The sequence below is a fragment of the Protomyctophum bolini genome, assembly GCF_963924005.1.
Source record: "Protomyctophum bolini genome assembly, chromosome: 2".
Lineage (NCBI taxonomy): Eukaryota > Metazoa > Chordata > Actinopteri > Myctophiformes > Myctophidae > Protomyctophum > Protomyctophum bolini.
The window spans coordinates 24809021-24830545 of record NC_137863.1 but is presented as its reverse complement, the minus strand read 5'-3'; the positions used below and the strand labels follow the sequence as shown (position 1 = coordinate 24830545).

At 42.8% G+C, this 21525-nt stretch overlaps 2 protein-coding genes across 2 annotated transcripts; both read left to right on the top strand.

The window, feature by feature from the left end:
- The first annotated feature begins 6271 nt into the window (after positions 1-6271).
- On the top strand, positions 6272-13869 carry LOC308334700 (PAK4-inhibitor inka2-like). Its single transcript, XM_080791504.1, has 3 exons — positions 6272-6441; positions 6566-6602; positions 12724-13869. Exons 2-3 carry the CDS (start codon positions 6585-6587, stop codon positions 13735-13737), a joined length of 1032 nt encoding a protein of 343 aa, XP_080647630.1. The 5' UTR covers positions 6272-6441; positions 6566-6584; the 3' UTR covers positions 13738-13869.
- On the top strand, positions 6949-10768 carry LOC308328222 (E3 SUMO-protein ligase ZBED1-like). The gene is made up of 4 exons (XM_080781971.1): positions 6949-8470; positions 8781-8928; positions 9061-9181; positions 9385-10768. Exons 1-4 carry the CDS (start codon positions 7025-7027, stop codon positions 9635-9637), a joined length of 1968 nt encoding a protein of 655 aa, XP_080638097.1. The 5' UTR covers positions 6949-7024; the 3' UTR covers positions 9638-10768.
- Positions 13870-21525: the final 7656 nt, after the last annotated feature.

The following is a 21525-nucleotide window of genomic DNA, read 5'->3' as shown; positions in this document are numbered from 1 at the left end:
GTCGTCCATGAATGCTCTGATCGGCAACATCTGGACGCCACTTGCAAGTACTGCACCTCGACGCAACTTCTCTGCTGACTTGACGAGAAGGTTCATCGCTGCGGAAAACAGAATCACTGAGATTGTGCAGCCAGTGACAATGCCCACCTCTAGTCTCTGCCAGTCAGTGGTGAATTCTCCGCAGGTGAAACGCATGTTGAATCTGTCAAAGTAGTGCTGCAAGAGCTTCTGGAATCGCTCTGGGATATGGTAGGTCTTCAGAGTCAACTCGACTAGCTTGTGGGGTATCGTTCCATAGGCATTTGTTAGATCAAGCCATAGAACTGCCAGGTCACCGTGGTTTCTCTTTGCGTCCTCAATGATCTTGGAGATGACGCTGGTGTGTTCAAGACAGCCGGATACCCCTGGAATGCCACCTTTTTGAACCGAAGTGTCCATGTAGTCATTGTCCAACATGAAGGTGGTCAACCTCTTCGCCAGAATCCCCAGAAAGATCTTAGCTTCCACGTTGAGAAGCGAGATGGTACGGAATTGCTTAATCCCTGTAGAGTTTTCTTCCTTAGGGATGAAGCACCCCTCAGCAACCAACCAGTCATCAGCAAGGAAGTTCTTTCTCCATGCCACTGTCAGTAGCTTCCAGAGTCGTTTCCTGAGACTTTCGCAATGCTTGTAAACGTTGTACTGGATGCCGTTTGGCCCTGGGGCTGACTTTCCCCTTGCCTTTTTGAGAAAGCTGTTGACTTCCTGCCAGGTTGGTTCCCCTACCTTGAAGGGGATAGTTGGTTCAGCTGGTTTGATGAGCCTCTCCATCTCCTCTAAACTGTCCTCCCTTCTGGGATCATTGTGGACCTGACGAAGGTGCTCCTCCACTTCTTCCTTTGTTGCTTTCAACTCCCCTGATCTTTTGTCGCCCAGGAGTTTCGACAGGTAATTGAATGGATTCTTAGTGAAGTTTGCCCTTTCCTTCAAGCGACGCTTCCTGTCCCTGCGGTGACACTCTGCTCGGCGCAAGATCTTAATGCGCTCTCTCAAGTTGTCTCGAATTTCTGTGATAGCTGGTCTCTCATCTGCTGTTGCTTCGCGAAAGGCCTTCTTAATCCTCCGCAGATCCGCTCTAAGGCTTGCTATTTCCTTCAGGCGTCTGTTTTCCTGGGGCTGGATGTTTACTCTACGTTTCAGCTCTTTCTTTCCGAAGCGATCAGCACCCATGCTCCAGATAATCGAGGACATGGCCTTGAGCTTCTTCCCCACATCTCCTGCGATGGCTGCTTCCAGCACCTGGTCCGCATCACGATCGAACATCTCCCATTCTTTCCTTGCAGCTGCAGTTGGCCAGTTGACTCGTTCTTTCCGAACGTCTCCAGAACGAGTGTTCTGACCAGGCCGTCTGGTATCCTGAATGACTTCCCTCTCACTCTGGTGCCTTGCCGCCTCCGTCACACCAGCGATGCTGCTCCTGACCCCCTCTTCATCATGTGCCTGGAGATTCTGGGGACTGTGGTTTGTGTCCTGCCCCAGCCTCTCCTCCGACTCACCAGGTTGCCCTGATACGTCAGATACCATTATCACAGATTAAGGCCTTCTGAATCTGAAAAACTGAAAAGTGGTCCCAACCCCCTATTTCCAGCTCTCCTGTGTAATGACTAATGTGATGCGCTGTGGAGTGGCCACATGCAGGCAGCAATTATTCTGAAGTGTATGGTCTGCCATTGCCATTCATTACAATCCAAGCCATTATAGATGTGCTGTAGTGCTTTGTGGGGCACGGTACTGTCCTTAATGGGGGCCCCCCACCCCCCAGCAAAATGGTCAGCTCTCCTGTTGTGCTGCGTTAGCAGGCAGACAGGTGAAAGCAGAATTGAATTGACAGGCCAGACAGACAGACAGACAGACACCCTTTAAACTAGGGCTGCAACTAACGATTTTCATAATTGATTAATAGGATGATTATTTAAACAATCTGAATAATTCATTAAAAAAAATATTACATTTAGCTCAGCTGCTGATTAGGCTGTTATTCAAATAACAGACAAATATAATCTAAGGTAACAGTACTATTTTTAAACTCAAATAGGTAAATTATTTCAAGACGATTGTAACCCAAGTGTACCAAAGGATTTACTTTTGTATGACTACGCCACCTTGAGATAGTTCAGGGAATTAAACAGACCAGTAAACTGGGTTCCCCACAAATGCAAGTTTGTTATAAGGACTTGAGACGTGTTCCACAAAACGGAAATGTATTAAACGTTTAAGAGTATGAATACAAAACATTTATTATCATGTCAGAATATATAAGGTGAACAATCTTTTAAAAGCAGGTATACTATAAAACCAATAAACAGGTCCAACACTACTGATAAAAAGGGGAGACGAGGTCACATTTGGAGCCAGTTGGGCCAATAGGCAAAATAGTTAACCAGCTAATAAGGGGGAGCTAAACCGCTAGAAAACACACCAACGATGAAAGACTAAGAAACTAATAATTACTAACCACATGCACAGCAAAGCACAGCATGCATGAAAAAACAGGAGCGACACCGTGAAAAGAGGTGCAGTCACAGCCAAACCTTAGTCGTGGGCTAACGTGAGATCCTAGTGGTAGCAACCCATACGGCCAGTCAGCTAATTCATCAAATGGTTCTCTTCGGCATCCAGATGCAACACTCGCCACCATGTGGGGAGGGAAACAACAAATTAACAAAAGGAAACAGCTCAACAACAGAAAAACAGAAATGACTCAAAATACTAAAAGCAATAAAATCAACGCATGAACTCAAATTAAACAAAATAAACTAAAACAAAACAAAGCAGTGGCAATCTACAGGATGAAATAAAAACAAACACTTTAAGTTACACCAACAAACACAAAGTAGGCTTAAACAACAATGTCTGTTTGCGTACCTTCAGTTGTCTGTACTTGACACTCCCTCTCGCCACAGCAATGTTTGGTACATGATCAACCTGAATTATAACAGCAGAGTTATTTACAATTATCAGATAGTATAAACCTCATTAAACCAATTTTGGTAGACTACAAGGCCTTTAAATAGTAACACTGATTGAAAACCAGGAAGTGGCAGGGCAGCCAGTCTACGGTGGCCCCAAAGGCTCAATTCCAGCCGGCTACACATGTTTTTGGTTCTTGATCCTATAGAGTCAAAGTAAAAAAAAAACACTTTTTTGTTGTTTTTCTTCTTTGTAATTATTTGTTTGGTCCAAAATATTTTGTTTGTTGTCATGATTTGTCACGACTCGAGTTGGCTTTGTATGACGCTTAAAAGGTCTTTAAATACAGGTAAATACTTTTTGAAATGTCTATGGGAAAAATGCATTGGGCCTGGCGTCGTCATGAAATGGGGCGACACTATAATCTTGCAGATTAGATAATTATTTTCTTTAATATGTTGAGGGTAAAATGGCCTCAGACTTTAGATGTTTTTGGATTGATTTACAAGGCCATCCTTTTTTACCATCTACAATGCTTCCGCTCGGTCAGATCATCCGCCAACATGATCTATGCCTTTCACTGCTATGCTGATGGTGCCTTCATGAAATAAAGACCTGTATGACCACCAACCTACTCAAACTCAACAGCAACAAAACAGAACTCCTGGTAATGGGTCCCAAGGCGCAGCTTGAGAAGACCAGACATTTTCTTCTCCAGGTGGATGGCTGTTCCATCTCTCCATCCCCTGAAGTGCACAACCTGGGTGTCATCCTGGACTCTACCATCTCATATCAATCCCACATAAAATATGTTACCAAATCCGCATTCTTCCACCTCAAAAACATTTCCAGACTCCGGACGTCACTCCTATAGACTCTGTTGCAGAGACCCTCATCCACGCTTTCATCTCCTCCCGCCTGGATTACTGTAATGTGTCCTGTTGTTCGGCCTCCCCAACAAGGCCCTTGACAGATTGCCGCACGTCCAAAACTCAACTGCCAGAGTGCTCACCCGTACAAAACGCTGGCAGCACATCACCCCCACCCTCAAACACCTCCACTTTTCAGTTAAGTTCTGCGTCATCTACAAACTGCCCCTCCTCACCTACAAATCCCTCCATCGCCTAGCCCCACGGTATATGTCAGAATGGGTACATTTCAAATTAAAGCACAAGTCAATGCAAAAACTGTTACTCTGGACACACCATGATTAAGCACTCACACTTGTTTTCAACAGGGTCCAGCATTTTCAATTCAACATTTAGAGATGTACAAATATACACAAAAATAGGGGTGGGGGAGAACTCGTCCTTTTTTTTACGGGGGCAAGTTTTGAATTGCAGCCGTCCATAGGAAGGAGTCAAGGTATCCACATGTCTTAATTAATGGCTGTTGGTAGGGCATTCCACATTTTAGTGGCATATGAGCTAAATTAATTCAATCCCCTGTTTGAGCCGAATCTGGTGGTTTGTTGAACTCCCTCTGGTGTTGAGTGTGGACTTCATTGACATAAGGAACTTGTATTTAGACAGGTACATGGGTATCTTAGTGGTGTAGCGAATCTTGTAGACCAGACCCATAGATCGAGCACCGAAGTCTGACGTCAATATCGGTAGAGGGCGCAAATCCAAGGGTTCATGTACTTTTTATTTGCATTGTAATCCTCATAGGGGGATTTTAGATCGCCTCATATAAGAACAGTGTTTGAAAAATAAACATGTCATCCCAGCCGTTACACTCATATGGATATGAAGAATCGACAGACAGACAGACATGACACATTTGGAGTCTGTCTGGACTTGAACAGCACCATCAAAGTCCTTGCTGTGAAAACATGCCTTCACCTTGGCCCATCACATTTACATACTAAAGCTCCATTGATAGATTTAATGGGATGGGTAACTTGTTGTTGTCAAACAACGACCTACTCCCACAATAGCCCAATTAGGACCTTGATGTGTGAATGGGTGTGAAAACACTAGCCATCTGATTTGCACACTCACAAATTTGAGGTATTTTTGAGTGGTTGCATTGCCCAGCAATGTGTCCCTATATACAGTATGTGACAAAGTGGCGCTGTTGAGCTTCACACTGTGCACAGCTACATGATAGGAAGCCTGGAAGTTCCGTGGACCCCCTGAGGACCCCCACACGGTAACTGTCATTTCTCTACCGTTTCGGACGCGGGACGGCTCGCCGGAACCGGGCTGGCACCCTGGGCACGTTCCCCCACATGGAGTTGCACCACTCAGTTCAAATGGGTGTGCTTTTTACCGTATACTTGAGAGAGTATGTCCAAACTACTCCACTACACCCCAGAGGCAAATAGGATATTGTAGTTTTTATTCCACAAGCTATTTTACAGATTTAGATTAGCCTATATTGCAAAGCTAATGAATTACCAATTAATTACACCAATTCAAAAAATTGCCAATCTTCAAGCTCACAACATGTTGCAATGTGTTGTGACTTGTGAGCTTAGATCTGAAGACTTTCAAAAGATTTTGACACATTTTGAAAAAACGTAATCAGTAGCCTATAGTCAACTTGGTTGGTTAACGCCAATACTTTTTAATATAATATAATGATGAGTATGTCTAGTGTTATGGCTACATTTACCTAATAAGAAATCTGAGAATCCTACTTCTTAAACCATTGTTTATTTGACACTCACTATAGGCTTCAAATAGCAAAATGTTGACTATGCTAAAATCCAACAAGATAACACTGGAGGGGAGGGGGTAAAAACAACACTGAGGATTTTATGGGGGTCCATTAAAGGTATCCTATCACTTTAAACACTTCTAGGGTCATTCGAACCTCTCTACTGTTGCTTTTGTGTGAACCCCAGTCTTTAAGTTTTTTTGATTCAATATTTGGTTCATTTTATGTTAGATTATTGCACACTCATTGGTATCTGATATTGTCCTTCTAATGCATGAGGGGCTGTTATATTATTATCATTATTGGGCTATTATTATTTGGACGTTTTTTCAGTTTAAATAACAAAACAAAGTATAGCCTATTTGAAACAAATTTTAATCATCATGCTAATTTAACATGGTTAAAATGATTAAAACACTCGATTTTAACATGGTTAAATGGACTTTGGAGTTTATGGGTATGGTAAAAAAAATATTCTAGCCACCTTATTGCCAGACATGCATGCAAGATGAGATGTGTGCAAATTAGCACCCCCTGCATATACTCATCTTGGATTGGCTGCTTCAGACAAACGCCGTTCTAACTGGCTGTCTAGCAACCGCTGTATAAAGAACCAACGCGCTTCACTTTAATCACATTCACTCAGTCAGGCTCAGCACAGCTGTATGAGAGGTCTGGAGACTCTGGACTCTGGAAGGCTGGATTAGATGCGCTCGGTGTCGCCGCTGTGGAGACACGAAACACCACCGAATTAAGAAGACCTCTTTTACTGGATTTGTGGACTATTAGACTAATGACTTGACTAGGATACAAGGATAACAACATAATGTGAGTGTTGAAGTTTACTTGGCTGACTATTAATTTAATTATTTATATATCATACGGAAAGCATCGGCATGCGTATTCTACTTTAAAAGTAGACTAACGGTATTTATTTATTTGTTTTTTGCAGAAATTGGCCCTGCAGTCAGATGATCGGAAAAGACATGGTAAGTTGAAAGTCAATTATCAGTTTGAATGAAACGCACAATGCAGCTCATGTAGTCCTATGGGAATCTGGTAGTGGTGTCAAAAAATATCGATATGGATCGATAATCGATTTAAACTTTAACGATGCGACTACATCGATGCACGTATGTCTGAATCGGTCCATATAGCGTCTGTATCGGACGTTGGTTCGATCCTAAAGTTATATATCGATTCAACTGCAGTAACTGCGGGAAAAACACAGATGTACAAGCCCACAACACTGTGCATTGCGACGGGTAGACAACTTGTAGATCTCTACTTCCTGTGCAGGAAAGCGGCGCGTGCTTATGACGCTAGCAGCACGCAACTACGCGACAGAACAGTGAGAACACAGAAAGAAAAAACAAGCGAGAAAACAGCAGCAGCACACGAGAGTATCATTATGGAGGCAGGAGAGACTATTTACAGCGGTGGGTCCCATCTTAAATCCTTTGTTTGGAAACATTTCGGATTTTATAAGAGGGGGGGGAAATTATTAGACAAAACGAAGGCAATTTGTAAGCTTTGTCGAACAACCGTTCCATACAAAAGCGCCACAACAAATCTGAAGATGCATCTGCAGAGGAAGCATGGCATTACCGACGACGACGCGCCCACAACAACACACAACAAAAAAGAAGACACGGCGGCTATTACACAGTTTTTCCAGCCAGAACTTCCCCACAACTCGCCAAGGGCAAAGGCAATCACGGAATCGATCGCGCATTTCATTGCAAAGGACTTGCGCCCGTATAGTGTGGTTGAGAATGATGGCTTTCGTTTCATGGTGCATACATTGGAGCCGAGGTACCACATCCCAAGTAGAAGCTATTTCACAGATTCACGTTTGCCAGCGTTGTACATAAAAGTAAAGAAAGAAGTTGAACAAGCATTGGCAAATGCAGAGCGAGTGGCTATAACAACAGACGCTTGGACCTCGCGTGCAACAAATTCATATGTGACGATCACAGCCCACCACATCACTCCGCAGTGGGAGTTAAAAACCCACGTCTTGCAAACACGAGTGTTCAATGAATCACACACAGGGAAAAACTTGGGTACTTTACTGAGAGAAGCATGTGTTGAGTGGAAAATTACTGATAAAGAACCAGCCCTCGTAACTGATAATGCACGGAACATGATTGTAGCCGGAGTGGAGGCAAACATGAGTCCGCACCTTGGGTGCTTTGCCCACACACTAAATCTGGCCTCACAGAAAGCCTTCAAAGTCGACACTGTTGCAACGGTGATGGGCAAAGTAAGGAAGATTGTTGGGTTTCTGCATCGCAACACAAGAGCAGCTGAAATCCTACGTGAGCAACAGAGGTCCATGAACATGGTAACCAAAAAACTCATCCATGATGTTTCCACCCGCTGGAATAGTTCGCTCGACATGCTAGAGCGCTACATGGAACTGGAACCTGCCGTGTCTGCCACACTCGCTTCAAGGGAGATCAGAAAAGGGGATGCGGTGAGCAAGAACACTCTTGACGACAGTGACCTTGTAGATGCTGAAGCCATAGTCAAGTTGATGGGAGATGTTAAACTTGTGACCACTGTTATGTGTGGGGATGAGCAGCCCACACTCTCAATGATTGCCCCCCTCCAAGTTAAACTTGAAAATCACTTTGTGGCATCTGCTGGGGACACGGAAGTCATTGCTGCTATGAAGAAGGTGTTCAGGGATGACTTTCAGAAACGGTACACAGAAAACGGCATCCAGGACCTCATCTACACTGCAGCAGCTCTGGACCCTCGCTTCAAGCTGTTGCCATTCCTGAGTGACCATGAGGCTGAGAGGATCTTCCTGAAACTGACAGATGAAGCTGCAGCTGCAGCCCATGGCAAGGTAACCCCCCCCCCCCCCGCCACTAGCAAACACACTCATTCACTCAACATAATGACAATATTAATTATTCGTTAGTGCATTCTAATAGAGCTGTATTGTTGCTAGACTGTATTGCTGCTAGACTGCTGGTCATTCACACAACATTAATTAATATTAGTTACAGCAGTGCGTTTTAACAGAGCTTGAATGTATTGTTGCTAGACTAGTCATTAGCTTTTTGTTTTGAAATTAGTTGACATTTGTCTGATTGTTAATCTAATCTCATATGTGACTTGTCACTTTATACAAAATTTAATTAATTGTGTCATAGGAAGCAGAGGGTGTAAACGCCGGGCCAGAAGAACAAGAACATCCAGCTCAGAGTGATCCAAGGGAGATGGATCCAGCGCCTCCAGCTCCTGCTCCTGCAGATCCAGACATCGGCATTGTTAGTCCCCAGGTCCAGGATGAGCCAAAAGGTGTGTTTTTATTCACTGTGAGCAGATTGAGATGTTGCATAATAGTAAGGTGAAAGAAAAGCACTCGAGAGTGATGGAATACAAAACAATGAATACACAGTGACAGTACGTATTATTTATTTTCTATTTCAGATGATGACCGTCCTCCCAAAAAGAAGAAACTTGGGGCTCTGAATCAGCTGTTCGGAGAAATCTTCCAAGTGAGAACAACAGCAAGATCTTCAAGGGAGAATGCTATCGAGGAAGTCACAAGGTAATAACCTTAATCTTATTACTTTATCTTATTTAGTAGGATTGCTTTATCTTATTTCGTTTTCATGTAATGTCAATCCAATATTAGCTTTTTTATTATCCTGTGTATATATTATTGATGGTCACTGGTCAGTAATATTGCCTTGCTTACGGCTTGAACCTGCAGGAGTGAATGACAAACCCTCTTGCTCTTGATTCTTAAAGGTACAGACAGCGGGATCCTTTGCCCCTGGATGAAGACCCACTACTTTGGTGGAAAGCCCGGCAGGTGGACCTACCACTGATGTCTTCTCTTGCAAAGAAATACCTCTGTATACCAGCCACCAGTGTGGCATCAGAAAGAGTGTTCAGCACTGCAGGAGACATAGTTTCTGCTCAACGCAGTGTACTCACACACGATCACATTGATCAATTGATTTTCCTTAAAAAGAATCTTGCCAAGCAAATCTTGTCTTAAAGTAGCCTACACGCACGCATGCACGCACGCACACACAGACGTGACATGTTACAGCAGTGTTCATAGTAAGAGGAGTTAATGCCAGACAGTGCACTTGTGTCAGGTAAACAAAGCCACTTTAAAAATGTTATTTTATTTGTATGGTAGTAGATATAATTTTATTTTTTATCATACATACAAAGAATGTGGTATTACTATTTTCTATTCTATATAAGAAGAGTACAAGAGTACCTAAAGCTCTAAGTTACCTCAGGAAGACTACAGGTTACCTCAAGCTATGTTTTGTTCTTCTTTGTGTCACTTTATTATACTGTTTGCACTAAAATGTTGCACTTACTGTAACTGTACTGTTATGTTACGTTATGACATTGGAGTTAGTAGACTAGACTGTACTGATTTGAAGCCTGAAGATGGCTAATGTGACCTTAGGTGGTACCAAAATCTGGCTCGGCCCCTGGACTAAGTGATTTGAAGCTTTTGTTTTGCTATCTGGACCAGCAGTGGGCTCAGGTCAGTTATTGTTGTTGGAAATATCACTTTACACGGCTGCACGCTCCTGGTGCCCTACAACTCTGGAGCGCCGCGGAGAGAAAGGTGTACAATTGCACTTTAGTGGAGGCACCACATTGTTTTCCATTGATGGACAGAAAAGTGTTTTTTGTGACATTTTGGGCCCTTCCAAACGTATTTCACTATTTCCATCTAATACAGCTATTGAGAGATAGATTTGTTCGACACACATTCACTGTGGCCATACAGATTGGAAGGCCCGGTTTACCATTTATGGTTATATGTTCTAAGTTCTTATGAGAATCTCACGTTTGTAGAACTTCTATTTTCACAGTTTTTGGAGAAATTGTAAAATCTTGCCAGGTTTAAAGTGGTTAATATGTGTGCAATGTGATACTATCTGAAGCTATGTTATTCTTAACCACTTAAACCCTCTGTAGGTTACTTAAGTAAACCAAGTCTGCTCTGTACTTGGTCTGCTCATTTTTGACATTTACCCCCTCTAGGCCTCTACACACCAAATCTCTGCAAAAATAGCTGCTCTACAAGCTTGTGCGTGTTGTGTGTGAGCTTGTTAGATCAGCTATTTTCAGTGAATGTTCCCCACATAATATGGATGCTACAGGGTTCAAGTGATTAAAAATAAATGTTATTCTTGACACATTGTTACAGTCTAAGATGATCTTGTGTCTATTTTCAGTATGGAATAAACACGACATGTGATGCTAAATGAATCTTGATACATTTGTCATCCATCTTTTTACAAAGGTATTTATTTTGTTGTTCCCAATCTTAATAGTCTTATGTCTGAGATATCTATTTGAAGGTCAGCAATGCTACTTTATAGATAAGATAGCTTCATAAAACAAATGAAAAAAAGGTTTATTGTGTTAGATCGCACCGTATCGAATCGAATCGCATCGCATCGCATCGAATCGCCTCAAATTCCACAAAATCGAAATCGCATCGAATTCCACCGAATCGAATCGAATTTGAATCGTTCTGTGTATAAATGTATCGTCTCTGAATCGCATCGTAGCCCATGCATATCGATACGTATCGAATCGTCTTGTAAAGGATAGATGCACACCCCTAGAATCTGGGATACCGGTTACACGGGTGATATATAATATAACTATGGTGATATAGCCTACTAGACCCGTGCTGCTAGTGCTACCCCTCCGAGACTAATATAGGCTAATTTCATCATCTGCCTATGTTAGTTCTCGGCGGCTGAACGGGCAGTGATAAAAGTATATGCACACTATTGTTGGCAGCTAATCATGTTGCGTTATTATGAAGAATGGGAGACTGTTTTTAACTCGCGGTTAATCAATGCATTATAGGCTGCGCAGATCATGCATGATGCCTGCTGCATTGATCTGACCATCATTGCAGTCCAAGTCCAGCCTGTATTTAAACAACGGTGGACAATTGAGTTTCTTGCCCGTGTGTGTGGTGCTGTGCCACACGATTCAGTGTACATTGTCAAGTTCTAACATATTATTAATAACTGCACACAAAAGGCAGAAGGTCTTGGGACAGGGCAGGGTCAAATGCTTGGACAGATAGTGAAGAAGAAAGGTCACACCGGTTCAGAAGCTTAGCATACTGGTGGTGAATGGCCCTGGAGTACAGAAGTGATGTACATTAATGTGTCACCTCTGGTCCCAGGCATGAACCTGGGACCATTTCTCACCTCTTTAAGTCAGTCTGTGTGTGTGGGGGGGTCCCCTATAGTGAGACATTCAAAATAAGCAACATTGTTAGTTTTCTTTTTGTCATCCACAATGGTTCATTCGAATAAAACTCACAGGAGTCACTGTATCCCATTCTCTCCCGTTTGAAAATCTTTCTCTCAGCGTGCACACACACACACACACACACACACGCTGTTACCTGATCTGTTCTGTTATTCCTGTGTTTGATTTTTTTTGTGTGAGCCAACGTTTCTCACTGGTTGCTTCTGACCAATCAGTGGGATCCTGTGAGTCAGAGGCAGAGGAAATGGGAGTATTATGTTCTTTAGTGCGTCGCTGCTGAATTTCATATGCAGGCTTGCTGCACCCTTAAATATGCAGGCATCCTATACCCTTACCCAGCATTAAAAAAGACCACAGTCGTGCCAATCTCCAGTCCCCTCACACTGTAGAATCCTTTACATCTAACTGTGTTCCGTATAAATTAAGGTCAAAGTATGAGAACACCTGTAGCGTATACAGTGTTGACAGTTAATTGTCTCATATCCAGCGATTAGATAGAAGTTGTGTGTGTATAGTGGTTTTCGCTTTTACAGGTGTAGTCTAGTAAATGAAGTGCCCACTATGTATGCCTATTAGAGTTGTGTATCCGTTTTCTAATAGTTGTTTTGTGTTCTCTGAGATTATAATGGGATAAATGGTGAAACCTGACAGCACAAAATACTTTCTGCATGTCTGAGCCTGCATTCTGTGATATGCACAACATTAACTGTAGTTAAAGGAAAGGAGTTAAAGGAAAGGAGCTGTTTATCAGAAAATGTTTTACATGACTGACAGCTAATTCGGGATGTGATTCTTATCTCCTCTTTCTCACAGCTCTGTCTACGTGATTCCGGGGACTGTATGAGGGAGCAGATGCATCACATGATGCGGTCGCTGCAAGACCTGAAGCAGCTCCGGAGAATGTGTCCGCCGCCCAAACAACCCGCTGCCACTGTTGCCAGCGGCGGTGGGCCGCTTCCGACTCTGGCCCAGCGCTCTGCGGTGGCCCGCGCCTGCCAGCAGAGAGCGTTGCAACGGGAGCGTGCCACACGCCTGCGCATGTCAGATGCCAGCACAGCCAGCACCTACGACTCCGCCTGTTGTCTGGTCAGTCCGCTGGAGGAGGACGACGAGACGGTCAGCGAGCTGGGTCGGGGCTTCAGGCTGAGCCTGGGCTCTCCCAGCAGCGAGAAGAGTCTGGAGTTTGACTCGGGATACTCTGAGGCATCGTGGCAGGACGATGCGGTGGTGCTGAGGAGGACCAGGAATGTGCGCGTTTCTTCCTCCGCCTGCCTCCGGACAAATCGGGCTTCTAGTGGACGTGTTAGGCCCAAGTCGACCTCGGACGCCTGTCTGGAAAGGTGGACGTCGTTTGAGGTCAGCGACCCGGAGGACTGGACTACGGCCCTGTTGACCCGAGGGCGCAACCGGCAGCCGCTGGTGCTGGGGGACAACAGCTTCGCTGACCTCATACAGAACTGGATGGACCTGCCCGATTTCCCAGAGCCCTCCGCTGAACTCAAGCCCAGTAACTCTGGCAGCAGGCTTGCGAGGGGCTTCTTCGTCAACATGAGGAGGAAACTAGCAGGGATATCCAAGACCATGGAGGGCAGAGTGAGGATGAGGAGCACAGACTCTTCTCGTGTTACCAACAGGACTGCCAACGCTCCGAAGCGCCTGTCCTGTCCAGTGGGGGTGCAACAGCCTCTGCCTCGCGCCCCCTTTTTTCACCAGTCCCACTCAGCTATCCATGCTCTGGACACAACAGACTTTTACCACTTCACGGCCCTCATGAAGTCAGGCAGCCGACAGCCTATAATCTGTAATGATATCATTGGATACATCTAAATAACATTGGTTGCCTTCTATAGAATTTTACAGGATGAACAATCCTCCAGGGTCACTTTATTTTTTTTTATATGACTTGCATTATCACTATTGTACATTGACAAATAAGCTATTGACAAATAAAACACGGTTGCATTATTTAAGACTAAGTACTTCTTGCATTGTTTGCATTATATATGAGTCTTGAACAAGTCAGTGTTTCTGGTGTGTTTGCTAGAAATTCTGCATTAGAAGAGAAACCTGGGAAACATCTAGTCAGCAGCAGTCTTTTAGAATGATGTGGCTGTACTTCTTGAGGCCCCTGGAGTATAAATACAGTGCATCACTGTTGGGCAGTATCTCCTCATTGCCAGAGAGACATCAAAGGATGCATTCACTGACTCTGCAAAGAGGCCACAAACATACAATTACAAACAGGCCACTTAGGAAAGTGAACCACGCATGTGTAAATAGCAATGTTGTATTGTAGAAAGATAAACCTTCTATACAAATAGTTACACATTTTTCCATTGCATTTGAGTCCATGGCACTAAATATACTCCCAACTTATTATTTCCCCACACTCACTAGATTTGATGTTAAGTGCTAGGACATAATGTTCTTAACTTCTATTCCAATCCCTTCGATGGTGGGTCTGGGTGAATTTCCAGTAGTCGGGAAAGAGAACATGTAACTTATTTACAGGCCAGCATCAGAGACTGTATCAACACTGAGCTGCGTGCCTGATGAGATCATCCCTGATGTGTCTCAACACCACGATGTGAAGAGAAGTTGGGAGCAGCCGGGTGCTGCAGATGGACCACAAGTTTACTCAAATCTCATGCTTTATGAAGCATGACCTCAGTCACTAACAGCCCCACTGCCTCATTTAACCCGCACCACTCTCCATCCTTATTTTGGTCTCAGGTGCTGAAGTCAACTCATGCACACACATCGGCTAATGGAGGGAGCCGTTTGTTGTGTGCATACAATGAGTAAAATACAACCAAAACACTTAAGACTGGTCTGCATGCGGTTGAGCTAATGATTGCTTATCTATGCCTGTCTAATTTGTCCATGATTAGGGGTGAAATAGAGCTGAGAAGTAATGAGGTAAGAAGGTTTTCTCCAGCAGATTCTCCCATTCTCCCATGGTCGCTTCGCAGCAGGCAGCCTCACCAATCATCTTGGATACGAGGGGCATTGGGGATTAGAGAAGAGAGATGGTTCTTACTGAGAGTGTCATTTGTCTTATAGCCTGTTTATCTAGGTCTACTGGTGGAATGTCACTGCAACCTTTGAGCCAGCTGGGAGAGAACAAACTCTATCTGGACACAACTGAAATGTTCCCACTGCAGAGAAACTGATGATGCGATGACTTCATGAACGATAATAATCACACTTTACAAATAGGAGATGAAGTCATTTAAAAATAAAAAAGACTCCCACCAGTCTGGGGCTTGTAACTTTAATCGTCACTTTCCTTTTTCCTGCATGTTTCTAATGGTCTGCAGCAGATTAAGTGAACTGTGAATGTGAATCTATGTCATCTCTCCTGGTTGAATGAGAATCAGTCAAACCCCACATGCAGTACATATGCACAGTCCAAAACAAAGTAGGTTAGTCTTCAACATGCATGTGTTTTGTGTTGAATGCATTAGTGTACACATGTTGAGTGTGTCAGCATTGTTTTAATAGTAAAAGGAGCAACACTGTGAGAAATTGCTTTGTCCTTGAAATGAAAGTGGCACAATATCTCTCAATCAGGTGTGATTAATGATAATTATTTGCACTCTGGCGAACATGACCTTTGCTTATTGAACGTCCATCAAGACCACAGCTTTAAAAAGACTGTTATCATTAAAAACATTTAATTATTTTGCTCATGACAATAAAAACATCAATATCAATTTTTGAGTGGTGCAACCACTCCTACAACCAGCAATGTCCGTGTACCTGTGTACCTGTGTACCTGTGTACCTGTGTACCTGTATCCTGTTGTCATGAGCACGAGTGGTGTGCGCATGCGTGAAATTGGAACGATACAGAGAAGAAATTGGAACGATACAGAGAAGAAATTGGCACGATACAGAGAAGAAATTGGACAATACAAATTGGAACGATACAGAGAACCAATAGACGGGAGTTGCACCACTCAGTTCACACTGGTGTGATTTTTTTTTAAATTAACCAAAAATAAAAAATGGACCAACACCAAAATAATTTCAAAGGAAAGATAAAACGTTGAATGCATTATGGGCTGAATTGTCTACATTATGCTATTCACCGCAAAGTGACAAGTACTAACATGAACTAAAATAAACGACACAAATCTTAACATAATTGAGTAGTGATTAAATTAAGGTAAGGTAAGACCCTTGCACTATAATCTAATCATTAGAGTCTAATCAAGCATGGGATTAGAGCTATTCCCTATGCCTATGATATAGTTATCACTGAGTTGCTAATGAGTACATAAAGTCATTAGAATAGTACTGCACAGTGGGTGGGTGTAGTTAAGTGTCTAAAGTGTGAAGGACATGGCAAAGACCGGTCCTTATGACCAGTGGTGGAAAGTATACTGTCATTGAATGTACTCAAGTATATTGTACTTAAGTACAATTTTGAGGTACTTTTACTTTACTGGAGTTTTCCCCAATTTTCAATACTTTTACTCTTACCCCAGTACATATCAGAGGCAAATATTGTACTTCTTACTCCACATTCGTTGTATTGTAGATTTTGATTATTCAACTTCATGCAGCCCTTTTACATTTCCAAAAAAGCTTTCATACTATATGATAACTTGTGAAATGGGTAGTTTTGAGTAGTTTTAGAACATTTAAGTATATTGTGATGCAAATACTTTTGTACTTTTACTCAAGTAACTTTAGATTGTAAAAGGGTGTTTCTACATTGCAGTATTGAGTACTTTCTCCACGACCGCTTATGACAAATGTGTTGAAGTATCAACGCGACAGTTGCAGCAGTATAGAAACATGTACTGAATCTTGTGAGTAAATAATTTAAAACTGTAGACAGATGACAACCAAATCTCTTAATTAAGAGGGGTGATGATGAATTAAAGAAGGGTTTTCACCACCTCTCACTCGTAGCCGTAGGGCCCTACTGTGAGCATAAACTAATTTACTTCATGCCCACTAATCTGTCAACCCCATCACCCACATTGTAATTATCTCTTTGGCAAACAAAAGGAAATTGGCCATGTGTTAAAGCTTGGCATGCCCTTCTAAACTGTGTCGAAAGAAACAAGCTCCAATTAGGCCAGCTATACAGCCGACTGGCAAAATACACAGGTTAAAAATAAATGTGTGAATAGACACACACACAAAACGTAGAGAGCAACTTACTGTATGTAAGTTAATGCAGTGGTTTTCAACCTTTTCAGGCCACAACCCTTAAAATAATCATAATTTGAACTGGGGAGTGGGGGTCCCACCCTGACAAGCACTTGGAATTGTAGGAGTTGAGACATTTAGTTTGACTCAGGTCCACTGATACATTTTGTGAAATAGTAGATCTAATTGTAGATCGGCTATTTTCAAATGTTTTGCCTTTTTCTTACATTATTTGACAATTTGTCCAATGTTTCACCAGTTTTTATAGTACAGTTTGAAATTACTTTTGATGCCTTTTTTGAGGTCTCAAAAACGTCTTAGTCCTTAAATTGTCACTTCACTTCACTGTCATCTGGGAGTGGGGACCCTTCAAAATCATGTGGCCACAGGTTGAGAACCACTGTTAATGAACTGTGCTCAGAAGTGGAAGGTAGGCAGAAGTAGGGGAAGTGTGTGACCTTTACCAGCCACCTGGGGCATCTTTCCAGGAGCGTTTGGCTGTTCTACCTCCCCTGCCCTCTCCTGGAATTGGGGAATTCATGTGATTAAGGAACTCGTATAATGCATCTTTTAGAGCTTCCATAGGAAGTGTTTGAACACGAGATCTTGTGATTTTCATTCCTCTTCCCTAACAAGAGGGGTAAACACAGTGATTCCATACACAACAAATGTGCTTTTGTGTCTCTTGTTCGGGGGCGTACATTGATTGGAAGCGGCTGACTGAATACGTAGAGCCCTGATTGATTGTACACACATTACGGAAGACTGTCACCTGGAAGTGGGGTTAAACTACATCAGATGGTCATGGTCGTCACAAGACAACTGCAGCAGTCGCAGTTCCGAGTTCTTCAAGGGAATGGATTTAGTATTTAGTAAGGACAAACTGAACATGCTTACATGTTTGTAAGTCTGCCTCCATCAGCTGAAGTCGGACAAATAAATCAATAAATAATGCATGTATTTGATGCCCCTCACCCACCCCCGTCCTGAAGGCAATCAAAAGGTACTGTACTCTTTACTGTTCCATTAGTTCAGTAAAACCTTCATTCTGAACTGAAGTCCTTAACCACATGAACCCTAGCGTATTCTGGGAGTGAAAATTCTGCAAAAATACACACAATCTAGTATGAGAGTCCATAAGAGAGACAAAATATAGGGATTAAGTGGTTATAAACAATGAGTTGACCTTAGATTAGACAGTTTTGATTGAGACAAGTAGACTATATGACTGTGTGTCTGTGGACTGTTGAAATAGTAGTTGTGCTATGTGTTGGACCACTGCCCAGCGGAGGGTTTCCACCATCAGTCACAGTCCCAGACACACTGAGCAGATTAAAAACCACAGATAGAGTATATCAGCCTTCCACGTGAGCTTTACTCCCTACCCCTCGCACGTGCACATTCACTCACACACACACGCACGCACGCACGCACGCACGCACGCACGCACGCACGCACGCACGCACACACACACACACACACACACACACACACACACACACACACACACACACACACACACACACACACACACACACACACACACACACACACACACACACACACACACACACACACACACACATACACACAGTACATGTACATTTTGCTGTGCACTTGCAGCCAGACAATTTACGTGCCGGGACAGGATGTGTGGTGACCGGTGGGAGCGTGTTGATGTGAAGAAGGCTAATGATGTCTAACAAAAGCTGAACTTATACAGTAACTCATGTATATGTTTATGAGATGGCTGGCTGGGTGAATAAAATCAAGCACATTGATCTTGGTCAGACCATCTGTGTCCGACCTAACTCAACGCTCAGAGCCCTCCAATTGTGTTGAAAGATTGTAGATCAGCTATGTTTGCGTTGCAACACCGTCATTCAAAGTAAGCATTTAGTACTGGACTCTTAATTTAACATGTATTGACAGGAATTCAGTTAAGGCAGTACCGCGTTAGAAACAGGACAGATACAGAAAGCAGGTAGGAAGTAAGTACAGACGGATAAGGAATAGCTCTTCTTCTGTATATCTATATATTATGGTATTACATATTATATGTTAGTTACATTGACATTATAAATATGGCCAACAGCTTGTTGCCAGGTGGGTGTTTGGACCATACAGCTGCTTGATTCTCATAGTCATATGGTTTACCATGAACCTGGAGCCTCGAGGTTCATGGGAAACATGACAGAGGGGGTGACATGGGCGAAATATCCCAGGAGGCCTTGCTTTGGTTCTCATGGCCAAACATGGCCTCTTAGGTCAGACCTCACTTCCTCTGCTTATCTAAACAGGCTGCTTCACGAGAATATTCTAAATCTCACAAGTATAAACCAATTCATCACAGGGGGATAATAATACGAGCAGCCATGTTTATGTAGGAGACTATAAATGTAAATATAAATCTTGTTTGTTATTTTTATTGTTTGGTGCTGTATCAGCATTTTGGGTGGTGTGTGGGCTGGGGCATTATGGCCACTCTAGGTTATATATCTCCCATCAGAATACTCCATTAAAGTCTCTGCAGTACTAGCACACAGCGTTAATTAAACTCTGAGACTACACAAATGGACCCTTTTGGGCTCAGGACTTTGCTGTGTATGTTACAGTATGTTTCCTATAAAGCTAGCCAGAAGAATTATGCAGAAAAACACAATTCGTGTCTAAAGAGACATGAAAAACAGGCTATTCCTTGCACCTGTTGACCAGTGAAACAGGGGGAAATATGAAGCTCTTCTCTTCCCCAACTGAATGTATGAAGCAGTTGTGGACCAATCAGTACTACATGCACTAAAAATGGGTTACGCCACCAGACATTTGAACAGCAAATTTATTGGTCATGATGTTTATTCTGTTTAATATAAGATAGGCCTACATGATATGCATGAATACATTCCTATTGGGTTAAAGTACGGTATAACCAATTTAACATTCTTTATTTCAGGTAATTATCTTTTTTAATAGCCTACTTGTTTAATAATGTAAAGTGTTGCTAGGCAGGCTCTGTAGCGTAACATTGCAAGTCTTCTCCCCGGTCGATTTCAGCTTTAACCGCTTTTCTCGGGTACGCAAGGACTAACGCAGGCCAGGAATGTGAGAGCTATTCAAAACAATGCTATTCTTAGTGGGAGTACATGTGCTGTGTGTGCGTGCCGTGTGAATGAGTGTAAATTGTGTAGACAGGACGTGCCTGAGCCTGTGTGGTTGGCCCACTTCTACAGATTCTGGCTCAGTGACATGTACATATACGTACTGTAGTCTTGGGCCTCGGCAGCTTGGTCCTGCAGCAGCAGAAAGTCACATTCAAAAAACAAAGCACGCCTGCAGCCTGCAGCCTATACCACCACCGTGACGTCTGTGCACTGGAAAAAAAAGCACAGTAAAGGAGAACGGAAAAAACATTAGCTTCTCTGGAGACAATTAATGGTGTTTTCTACTTCCCCTGTGGCCTCTTGTCTCTACGATGACAATTTCTCCCTTTATTTGTCAAAAAAGACCCAGTATTACTGTTACATGTTTCTGTTTAGATATGTCAGGCCACTGATAGGCCAGTTAAATAAAAAAATAAACTAAACCGTGGTGGCCACAAGAGCTTGCATAACTTTCACTGCAAACATATTGCTAAGTTTGGAAATTGAAGTAAACAGACCATGCACTGCAAAATCCTGAGTCATGATTTAACTAAAATGTGTAAAAATACGACCTGCGAGTTAAATCAACACAACACTCAGCATTTGCAGTGTGTAGAAACTGTTGTAGACACACACACACACACACACACACACACACACACACACACACACACACACACACACACACACACACACACACACACACACACACACACACACACACACACACACACACACACACACACACACACACACACACACACACACACACACACACACACACACACACAAGCCACCACATGCTTTCATGCCTGCACTGCTGGAGGACTCCAGTGTAAAAGTGTCACTGGGTGTTCATTTTCTACCAAAGCCATGCACAACCACAAAGCTCTTGGTGTGTGCACATAATCATCAACTCCAGTAGCAAACATAAATATTCACACACTACCTCTCGCTGCACAGTTATGAAAGTTGAAACAGCTTTTGCTTATAGTGGTTACAGTGGTTCTCAAATGTTTCCTTTCACAGATCTGTAAGAGTACATTTGGAACCCATTCAAGGAACCCTGAGGGGTCCCTGGACCCCACTCCCAGAACCACAGCTAACAAACATGTCAAACACTATAATAAAGATGCAATCCAGAACCTTTATTTTAGTAAACAAGATGCTATTTGCTTTTACAAATAAAATGTACTTACTTACTTACTATTTTGCTATCATGTCAGTATGATTGATTTGTTTGGCATTGCAATTTCTCAATAATGACCTGGTCCCCATTGATATTATCCCTTGCAAAACCCAGAGTCTCTGCT

Bases quoted from the DNA above. Each gene is read 5' to 3' on its own strand.
- LOC308328222 (XM_080781971.1), top strand. From the start codon at position 7,025: ATGGAGGCAGGAGAGACTATTTACAGCGGTGGGTCCCATCTTAAATCC. The intron at 8,471-8,780 runs GTAACCCCCCCC...ATTGTGTCATAG, and splicing joins CAGCTGCAGCCCATGGCAAG to GAAGCAGAGGGTGTAAACGC. The intron at 8,929-9,060 runs GTGTGTTTTTAT...TTTCTATTTCAG, and splicing joins GGTCCAGGATGAGCCAAAAG to ATGATGACCGTCCTCCCAAA.